Below are 10962 nucleotides of genomic sequence, written 5' to 3'. Positions count from 1 at the left end.
TGTGTCTTTGTCACATATTTAGAGGTATCCTATTGGTATGTTATTCTTCAGGAGATCATATATGTTGCAAGGTGTTTTCATTAGCCAAAGCTGCCTGGTCCTTTTGCACACATCTTCTACCTGTAACCTCTTTCCAAGTAGTTTTTCTAGGATCCATTTCCTAAGGGCAAAAGAACTAATTTCTTGATGCTATCTGTTTTGTTTTCTTTCCTCTGCAGGCTTAAGCGATAATTAGGTGATTTATTAGCAGAACAGAAATGAATAACTCAACGTACATAAACTCTTCCACCGAAAATGTGATGGCTCTGGAGAGCCCCTATAAAACAGTTGAGGTGGTCTTCATCGTCTTGGTAGCAGGGTCTCTCAGTCTAGTCACTATAATCGGGAACATCTTGGTCATGGTGTCAATCAAAGTCAACAGGCACCTACAGACTGTCAACAACTATTTCCTGTTCAGCTTGGCCTGTGCTGACTTGATCATCGGCATCTTTTCTATGAACCTGTATACCCTCTACACTGTGATAGGCTACTGGCCCTTAGGGCCTGTGGTGTGCGACCTCTGGCTGGCTCTTGACTATGTGGTGAGCAACGCCTCTGTCATGAACCTCCTCATTATCAGCTTTGACAGATACTTTTGTGTCACCAAGCCTCTGACATATCCCGTAAAGCGAACCACTAAGATGGCAGGCATGATGATCGCAGCTGCATGGGTGCTGTCCTTCATCTTGTGGGCTCCTGCAATTCTTTTCTGGCAGTTCATTGTGGGAGGAAGGACTGTCCCAGATGGGGATTGCTATATTCAGTTTTTTTCCAATGCTGCTGTCACTTTTGGCACTGCCATTGCAGCCTTCTATTTGCCTGTTATCATCATGACTGTCCTTTACTGGCAAATCTCTCGAGCCAGTAAGAGTCGGATAAAGAAAGGGAAAAAGGAAGCTGCTCAAAACCAAGATACAGTTTCCCCCAGCCTTGTCCAAAGTAAAATAGTGAAACCAAACAATAACAACATCTCAACCAGTGGGGATGGGTTGGAGCACAGCAAAATTCAGAATGGAAAAACCACCGGAGAGACTGTGACAGAGAACTGCATTCAAGGGGAGGAGAAGGAGAGCTCAAATGACTCCACCTCTGTCAGTGTGGTCGCTTCCAACGTGAAAGAGGATGAAGCTGCCAAAGATGTCAGCCAGGCTTCTGCCTCCCAAGACCATCTCAAAGTGGAGAACTCCAAGCTGACATGCATCCGAATAGTCACCAAGTCCCAAAAGGGTGACTGCTGTGCCCCCACCAACACTACTGTGGAGATTGTAGGCACCACTGGGGAAGAGAAGCAGAATAGTGTAGCCCGAAAAATCGTAAAGATGACAAAGCAGCCAGCCAAAAAGAAACCACCTCCTTCTAGAGAGAAAAAAGTGACAAGGACTATTTTGGCCATCCTCCTGGCCTTCATCATCACCTGGACCCCATACAACGTGATGGTGCTCATCAACAGCTTCTGCACATCCTGCATCCCTGGCACTGTATGGACCATAGGTTATTGGCTCTGCTACATCAACAGCACCATCAACCCTGCTTGTTATGCCCTCTGCAATGCTACTTTCAAGAAGACCTTTAAGCACCTTCTTATGTGTCATTACAAGAATATAGGAGCTACAAGGTAAAAATAATAATTATAATAAAAATACTAATGGAAAGAGTGAAGAAGTTCCAAATTAAATTTAAAAAAAAACCAAAAAAACAATGCCATAGCACTTTATGCTCTTCTATGGAATGTGCAGTCCAGGATGTTAGTGGAAATACTGACATGCGGCATCAGCACCACATCTGAGAACTACACGTAAAAACATTTTTTTAATTATTGAAAATTAATCTTGAGGACATGATGATGTTAGAGGAGTTATTCAAGTATGTGGACTGGAGCCACAGTTCCTTGCTTTCTGAGAGTATTCTGCAGAAGGGCTTTAAAGTCTACAACTTTTTGTCATTCTGTGTAAAATACTTGTTCTTTTTTGTTCTTGTTTGTTTTTGGTTTTTTTTTTTCCCTGTGTCTGTTTAATATATCTTCATCTAGGGAAAAAAAAAGGAAATTTTAACAATAACTGTGTGGAAGAGGCATAGGAGTTTGGAAGATCTGTACATAATCCAAATGAATCATGGTAGATTTCCAAAGCTCAGAGTTGTTTGAAGTTTTTTGTCACTGTCATGTAAGAATCTTATTGTTAGATAAACCATGATGAAAGTTATTTTATGTTGTTTACGACACTACTGTTTCCAAAACCGCATCAGTTCTGAAAGTGTACTTATGCTCAACATATAACCATTGCCTAACCTGTATATCATTCAAAGTCTGCCACTTGCCCCCTTTTAGGGGCTTTTGTTCTGTGGTTCCTTTGTCATGTCAAGATGAAAGTGAAAAAACAGTCTTTTCCAGATTGCTACATCCCAAGACTATTTCAGCATCTATGTAAACCAAAGCTTCTGAGACAATTTTGTTCACTTGGTTTGTCGTATAACATCCACCTGTGGATTTGTCTTTTACCTCCATCAGCCTTTTGTTCCTTTTTGTACCTTACTTGTCCAGGGCTGAAAGACTGAATATCAGAAGAATTTGTAAATTCAAAGGTCTCATCCAGTCAGCCACCATGGTAGCCAAACAAAGGGCCTCAGTTGAAAAATAGAAACAAGATTATGACTAGGAAAATCGAGGTTACATCCCTTTAAAGTTGGATGTATAGATGAAGAGGTATGCCAAGGCTCCACAGAATGAATAGTTAATATTAGATGACCACTCTTGACCAGTTAAAAGATGATTTACACTCAGTTATTGAGGAAAAGAATAAGATGGACTGACATGCCCACATGGATCATGCTCTGCCTAAGCCCTCCCTAGGTGTATCCTGGACAAGAAGCTTACTTTGTGGAAAAAGATACTGGCTACATTGCCTTTTGTACCAGCTGGGAGCAATATTTGCACTGTAAGCCAAGGGACAATGCTAATAAAAAGACAAAGAGGAGAACAGTTATTAAACTAAAACAGATACTGAAATAGTCTGGATATGGGGCTGGCAGGGGTAAAGTTCAAATATTATCTGCTACTGCACAGCAGCTCAAAATCAGATTCTTTCTGCCTGGAAAAGAATATACAACTTCAATATTTGATATTTATTGTAGCACAACTGAGCACTGTGTGTGGATAGGACAGAATGTATTCGATTACTGAAAATGGCAATTATCTGTGAGTTATGCATATTCTTGTTACCTCCTTCTTAGTAACTCTAACTTCCAGGCACTAGTGAAGGTACACCTACAGATTTTCTAACCCCAAAAAGTGGTTTGCTGCATAGACAGTGTCCTGAGAGATGGTCTTATGGAGTGAAAGCCACACACCAAGTGGACATCAAGTCACTCTGTTATTTCTTTCCTACCACATTAGAGTCTTCCAAAATACACTTCAAAACAGCAGCCTTCAAGATTACAGGGAAATTAATCTTTCAGACTTAAGTTTTATATTTGACAAGCTTATTGGAACACAGTGTCAAAGCACTTTGGCAATATGACAATTTTCATGTTTCAAAGTACAAGTTCCTAGCAGAAAGTGAAAATGAGGAGGATTAAACTGCAGTAAATTAAGGCCACATTAAACTCAGGATTAATGTGTCTTAATATGCATTCATTGATTTTACACTCCTAGTGATTTCATCCTAATATATCTAAGTGTCTCCGTGCAGCCAAGGATTTAATTTTGCAAACCTCACTCGCCTTGAATCATATTTACTATCACTATTTTCATCTTCCTGCTTGTAAGGAAGAATAACTCAATGATAAGGCTTGCAAAACTGAGTGCTGCTTGTCTTTCAAAACTATATTCACTAGGCTTATCTTGGCAGGTCAAAGGAAAGACTTACATGATCATTTCTAGACCATTTATTCTCTTACGATGTTAAATAATCCAGACAAAAATGAAAGATAAAATGAAATATGTTCATTTTCTAAATCTTACTTCTTCAGAAAAGTTTCATAAAAGAAACACATCTGTTTCTTTCTTTCAGCAAGTGCTGTTGGTATCAATTGTGTAGGTACTCAAATTGGGAAATAATGGTTTGTATACTCTTATTTAATCTTTTGACTCGAGATTTCCAGCAAGTGTGCAAATCCTTTATTCTGACTTTTGAAGTTGTCACTTGTTCATAAATTATTACTTCCTCTAACAGATAAGGACAATTCTGCAGTTTAAGAAGTGCAAGATACACATTACAATTATACTTTTTCATCATGCAATGCAATGTGATGACACTCAAAATACTATGCAGAAAAAAATATTTTGAGGTCAGCATTCATGAAACAAACAAACAAACAAAAGAAAAACCTTCAATTTGAAGCCTTCTAGCACTTTTCCCTAGCACCACCCCTGCTTTTGATCCTAAAGGACCAGATGCTTTGATTTGTATTACAGTATATTTTAAAGGCTTGCAGGACACACAATCCTGTGTGTTTCCACCTTGTATGAGTTCAATGAAAAAATATTTCCAGGGTGCATCCACATTCGCAGACAATTAAACAATGTAAAAATACATGATATAATGCACATGTACACAGGCATGCAAACATACACCCCAACATGGTTTACATACATGGAAAATAATCTAACATCAAGATACTGCATGGGATTGTGTTCATGTTGCACTCAGTGGCAGCTGGTGGGAGTTGCAGAGCCAACACTTACTCATGACACCGTCTACCCTCTCTCAGAGGCAGAAAGGAGGCAGAGCCTTGCCCTAGAATACTGGGAACTTCTCAAGTCTTCAGCTGGTTGTGGCTCAGTAAGACAAAAAGTGGGATAATGTTTCAGACTCACATAATAATTTGTTCTTTTGAACATCTTTTGAGCTGTCATGTCTTTCCTTTGTGTCCCAAACCACGTTCACCAGGTTTCACTTGCCTTCTGAGTGAGATAGTTCTGCGAGATGCAGATGTCGGTCTTGAAGAGCAGCGCTCCCTGGGTACCTCCTCCGGCTTCCCCGCCTGTCACCTGTGCCCCGTCGCCCCCAAGGCCCCAGATGGCCCTGCTGCTGGTGCTGCCACATCTTCACCTTGGGCTTGGCTAGAGGATCCCAGCGGCATGTCCACACTGTGTGTTGCACTGGCCACTTCTGCTTCACATAGAAACCCAGCAAACTGTGCAGGTGACTCATGAGAAAAAAAAAACAATAACAAAAAGCTGTAGTTAGCATTTCTTGCCCTCCCTTTCTCTTCCTCTTAATTATTTCCAGAAACAGGCTAAAACTGGAAATGCCCAACCAACACTTGACAATAGCCCTGCTGCAGCAGGATCTGTCATGTTGGCAGCCCATGGGGAGTGACTTGTACTGTCAACAGGACAGCCCTGCCTTCACTCTCCAGGGAGAGGACAACAGCTTGGAGATATGCTAATCCAACTGGCACCTTTTCTGAGTATTAAAGATATCTGTGGATAAAAAAAAAAAAAAAAAAAGGAAAAAGAAAGAAAGAAAGAAAGAAAGAAGCAAGCTGAAGTAATGTTGAGAAATCTCTTTTCCAGTGAGGATAAAACAGAAGAAAAATTTCTGTCAGTCTTCTGTTTAGGATTTTCATTTGATTTATTAGGAATCATGAGGATCTGTTTGGAGATAGTAAAGTCTTTGAATACTACCTGATGAAAAGTAGTCCAAAGCCAACAGATACATCTATATAGGTCAGATTTCTTTTTATTTCTTTTTTTTTATTTTTTGCCTTACAAATGCTTATGGGCATGGGAGTGTTTAAACAGACCCCAAGGATCCGCTGTTTGGCATGAAGGGGACAAAAGCAAGTGCTAAATCTATCAGCCCTCTGTTTTATATTTTTCTGCTGGAGGAAAACATACTGATGAGAGGAGACATTTTTAGCAAATGTGACTGTGGTGAGAACAGCCCACACACCAATGAGAAAACCCTCGGGGTGTCCCAGCTGCTTCTGGCCACCCCAGCTGGGACAGGGACAGAAGGGGATGGTCATTTTTTTGTTTGTTTCATCTCCTGATGTATTTGGACATGTCCATGTGTCTGCTTTGCAGTGAGGCTTGCTAGTAAATTCACTGGTCCCTTCCTTTTTTTTTTATTAATTTTGATCCCCATTCTTCATTGCTATGGATGCAAAGGCTGCCCCAGTGCTGCCTGTGGATACAGCTCCTGGTTTCTCCTGTGGTGTTGATGTGGCACACTTTGAATTTTTCACCTCAACTGGCAGCCCCTCTGCTTGCCATTTCTGTACCCAAAACTGCTCCTGGTTCCAGCCTTGCAGGAGCAAATAAGAAAAGCATCCTCACAGCCCCTTGTGCTGCAAAGCTGGCGTGATGCAGCTGAGGGGGCAGAAAGACTGCTGCTGCTGCTGCTATTTGCTTTCCCTCTCTCCCCTTACAATAACTCCTATAGATCTTCATTTTTTGACAAACCAAGTTGCTTCTTGCGAGAAGCCAAATTCTTAGGAAGGAAAAAGATAACAAGAAAACAAACTCTGGTCCTCTGGGTGGGGGATATTTGCTGACAGGTAGTGGGTTTGGCATCTATTAGTCTTTGATATTTCTAAAGATCTCCTCCTAGATGGCTCTGTACTCTCAGCTGACAACAGTGCAAGTGGTAGAAATTGAGACGCTAAAAAGAAGCAAGCTTTTTTGGCAAGCTTTTTTCACCCCTGGGTCTACAGATGTTTTATATAACATGTCTAGAGACACTTGCTAGGGACGTGATTTCTATACAGTATCGCTTTTATTGTTCCCGTATATTATGAAAAGCTCTGGACTTCTAAGAAATCTTAGGGTTTTTTTTTTTAATTTATAGAAAATGTTTCTCTGAAGGAAGCTGATAGATGGTCTTTAATTTGCTGTGGCTTCTTTTTTAGTTTCTCTCCCTGTCTTTCCTCTTTTATCACTGCCTTCAAGAAAAGCTTTCCTCCTTCCTCATTTTAAGAAGTATCTGTTGCTATTACCTTTGTTTCAGCTACAGGTGTACAGTTTCTCTTGCTTTTTAGGCACTGTAAATGCTGCTGTTCAAAGTCTTTAATCCCACAAAAAAAAAAATACTGACTTTCCTTATATGCACATCCCTCCACTGAAGTCCAGACTACTGTGTGGAGGGAGAAGTTCTGTAAATCCTCTCTGCGTGGGTTTTAAATTGGAAGTAAAAAAAAAACCTCATGGGAAACAAAGCCAAATCAATTCTCTTCTTCCTCAGTTTTGTCATCTCCATATTAGAAACAATGGTGGATAATGACAAAGGGTGAATGTTCTTGTAGTGGAATATCACGCAGCAACATGCATGGATTAAATTTATGCTCTGTGCAATGGTAAGGCAGCCATCTCTTCCCTTGAAACCCCTTTTATTCCTGTGCTCACTAGCAGAGTATTCACTGATAAACCAAGCCTGAGTGTAATTATAGAGGCTGAGTTGGACCTGAATCATTCATAACAGCCAATGCAATTATTTCTCCTATATTATTACTTCCCTCCCTTTGCTATGGCCTCTTTTACTACATTGTGGAACTAGTGGGTCACACAAGCGTATCAGTTCTCCCAGGCCTCGTATTTCAGGACACTGGGTAGATTTGTTATACGTGCTTCTGGTATTAATCAAATAAAGGGAAACAAATTCTAGTGTCTTTTTCACCCTCCAAAGCTCTCCATAACCTGACAAGTGCAATTAGGTAGCTACTCTTTTTCATCTTTTTATAGTAAGTTTCATTTTTTTTTTTTTTTCTTTACCATATTTGCCAAGAATCTTTGCGATGCCCCAGAGTGCTCTGACTCTCTGGGAGAAGCGGCTGTGGGTGATACACGGATCAGTACGACCACAGTCCGTGTTACAGTGGCCTTTGGAAGGAAGGATTTTGCTGGGTGTTTAACATTCAGACTGTCTCACCTGACAGCACTGAAGAAAGCACAGGGGGACAAGCTTGGCGTGTCTGAACTTGCAAAGGCACAGACAGATCACAGCTGGATTGCTTGTCTGCTCCCCTCAGCTCGTGTAGGCTGGGAAGGGGATTTCTACACCCACTAGAGGCTCTGTCTCTACACCTCTACCCCAAAGATAGCCCTTCTCTGAAGCACATTACGGTAGTAGTGGCAGTAATAATAATAGAAACACTGGTGAGAGTGTCATGGTTGCCAATAGACAGACTTTCTTATATCCTACCCCTTGATTCTGGTGCCACTTTGCAGAGGTGGTTGATAAGTTAGAGACTCACAGTTTGTAAATACCTTTAGATTGTGTGTTTTAACATGCCCAACACCATATCTTAACTGTGTAAAAAAAAAAAAAACATTATGTGTAATACTATCCAGATAAGGTTATAATGTAAATATATCTACAATGAATGTCCAATTACTCTTCAAGCTCTATGTTCAAGGAAGAACCTGATCTCTTCTTGAGACTTTTTTTAACTTAAGGATATGGAAAACCTGTTATTCATTTACATAAAAAAAAAAACAACTGCAATCTTTTCTTCAAAAGAAAATACTACTGTAAGGAAAAAGGGAATGCATTACATGTACGTGATATCCAAAATCATATGGTAAGACTGGGAACTGAGGATCTTACGAGTCAGGTCCTGGTCAAATTCTTGATGCTGTACGTTTGATCTCATATAAATAAGATAAGCACAAGTTTATGGTTAGCTGTGTAAAGCTGACCCACTTAATTATATATACATTATAGATATATATTTATATATGCTGTATAGGTATATACATACTATACACAACATTCACACAGGGAAAGCAAAGTTTGATAAAGTCGTATTAACTGGGAAATTGAATGTAATGTTGTGCTCCATTTGGAAGAAAAACATGTGTGTTATTTGGCAACATTCAAATATGTTATGTAGGATGAAGGAAGAAGGTGCTTCACCAAAGCAACTCATGAAGGACTGAGATGATGAGATTTTGAAATATCTTGAAGACACAACTAAAATTACATGCAATATATGTGTATGTACTGCTGAGATGTATTCCTAGTTAAAGCATTGCATTAAACAGCAAATTATAACAATAATAAAAATGTTTTTGTATGTGGTATCTCTGTTTATTTTCTCTTTTTATGGAGTGAACTACCCTGTGAAATGTGAAACTGGGATAATAACTGGAGAATAATAGTTTCCCTACAGTAGCCACGGCACTATGGGACTGTCTGTAGCAATTAAGAGAAAAATTCTGACTTTCTTTTCCCTAGCCTTCTTAGCAACTGTGAAGTTCAAGAGAGATCTGGAGTGCCACTTTACTCATCTTTGTCTGGTCCGTGTCTCTGTTCCTCCCCCAGTTCACCTCCTCCAGTGACTCTGCTTCCTTCAGAAGATTTAGCTTTTAACTGCAAGGTCCCTTCAGCAATCTGACAAGGGCCTGCAATAAGACATTCCTCCATACATTTCTTTCATCTAAGTCTTAAAATGGAATAGGTAAGACTATACTCTAGCCATCCTGCTATATCAAAGCAAAATAAATTTCTAGTTAATTATGGGGGGAAATGGCACCACTAACAACCAAATGGATTTTGAGCTCCCTTTGCCTTATGAATGCAAACCTAGCTGCTTGGCATACCTAGAAAGCATCTGGGAGTAGGAACAAAGAACACAGGTTGCATATGTTCAGATCCTCAGTGTCTCAGGATACTATCTCACCCCGACTTCAGGAGCAGACACGGCTCTGATGCAGCAGAGGAAGCCAGTAGAAGTGACTGGGGACCATCCCTGCCCAGGTAAATCTGGCTTTTGGTGCACAGTCTGTCTAGCAGCCTGACAAGTGATTGAGGAGTGGGTCTCTTGGGCATAGTGGGTGCATCAGGTCTGTCAGGATCAGGATACTTGTGCCCAGCTGCTCCAGAACGGAAAGAAGTAATTTTAATAAGGTGCTCTGTATTGACTTCTTTCTAAATTTTTCCTTCATTAATATTTGAGGATTTTCACTGATTCCACCTTTTTAGGACTTTACACCTATCTTCGTCCTCTCTGTCTAAGAGTTCCCACCACTGCCATTTGCTCTATTGTTTCTTCAGTCCAAGCTCACCTTCAGGCATTTCACTACCCTGCTGGCTATAAGCTTTCCACAATGAAAGCCAGAAAAGTCACTTTTTCATCTGCCTTTTTCTCAAAACAATCAGATAAATTTATATGTTTAAATAGATTCCTTTGCTTGCCCTGTATTTAAGTTCCTTGCACTCTGGAAAGCATATACTTTACTGACAGGCTGTAAGGTGGGAAAATACTGTTACATTTCTTTTACAGATAGATCCTGACAGTCAAAAGACACTTGTAAAGATCACAATAGAGACACAAATAAGTACCTGGACTCTGTTTTCCTGAGCCACAGTCTAATTATTTCTGATTCATCTCTTCCCTTCAAAGAAAACATTACCAGTTTCAGACCCTGCCATGCTAACCATCACATCATAGACCATATGCATAACTACAATTGTCGATATCCCACTACAGCCCAAATAGTGCTCTCATATGCACACTATAATTGCCAACATATGGCTTCAGGGGGGCCTCAAGATGCCAGTGGAAGAGGTTTTTGCAAATGTAAGGTTTGACTTCCAAGTAGGTGGAGTTGCCAGTCCTATTTGAAACACAGCACAGCAGGCCAAGACTTAATCCTCTGCTCTGTATGCTTTGGAAAGCAGAGTCAAAAAAAACCCCCTTTTTCCAGCATGAACATTTTTTTATTTGTACATGTATTTAAGTTCACTTAACATTATAGAAAACCTATAACTAAGGGTACCTGTAAATTCAGAGCACTGAAGCTAAACTTTGCTTGTCTTCCTAGAGGAGGTTTAGGCACATTTCACTGACCACAGACATTTTGAAAACTTTGTTGCCAGAGTTGATCGCACGCAGGTAAAAAGGCACATGGCTGGTGCCAAACTACTCATCTCTCTGCCTAAACCAGTTGCTTGGATTCATAGTTTCACCACTGGATTATGA

The 10962-nt window shown here is 40.2% G+C and overlaps 1 protein-coding gene across 2 annotated transcripts; it reads left to right on the top strand.

Moving 5' to 3' along the window:
* The first annotated feature begins 257 nt into the window (after positions 1-257).
* CHRM2 (cholinergic receptor muscarinic 2) lies at positions 258-5406 on the top strand. 2 transcript variants are annotated; one of them, XM_086742428.1, is made up of 2 exons: positions 258-1654; positions 4926-5406. In XM_086742428.1, exons 1-2 carry the CDS (start codon positions 258-260, stop codon positions 4945-4947), a joined length of 1419 nt encoding a protein of 472 aa, XP_086598554.1. In that variant the 3' UTR covers positions 4948-5406. The 2 variants fall into 2 exon arrangements, with proteins under 2 accessions (XP_086598554.1, XP_010117564.1); XM_010119262.2 differs by lacking the exon at positions 4926-5406 and having other exon boundaries at positions 258-1658.
* Positions 5407-10962: the final 5556 nt, after the last annotated feature.

The sequence above is a fragment of the Chlamydotis macqueenii genome, chromosome 1, assembly GCF_036417535.1.
Source record: "Chlamydotis macqueenii isolate bChlMac1 chromosome 1, bChlMac1.mat, whole genome shotgun sequence".
Classification (NCBI taxonomy): domain Eukaryota; kingdom Metazoa; phylum Chordata; class Aves; order Otidiformes; family Otididae; genus Chlamydotis; species Chlamydotis macqueenii.
Note: the sequence above shows the minus strand (reverse complement) of the source record. Positions and strands in the feature narration are given on the sequence as shown.

Excerpts from the sequence above, each read along its gene's own strand:
- CHRM2 (XM_086742428.1), top strand. The coding sequence starts at position 258 with ATGAATAACTCAACGTACATAAACTCTTCCACCGAAAATGTGATGGCT. Across the intron at positions 1,655-4,925 it reads AAGAATATAGGAGCTACAAG|GTTTCACTTGCCTTCTGAGT; the intron begins GTAAAAATAATA and ends CACGTTCACCAG.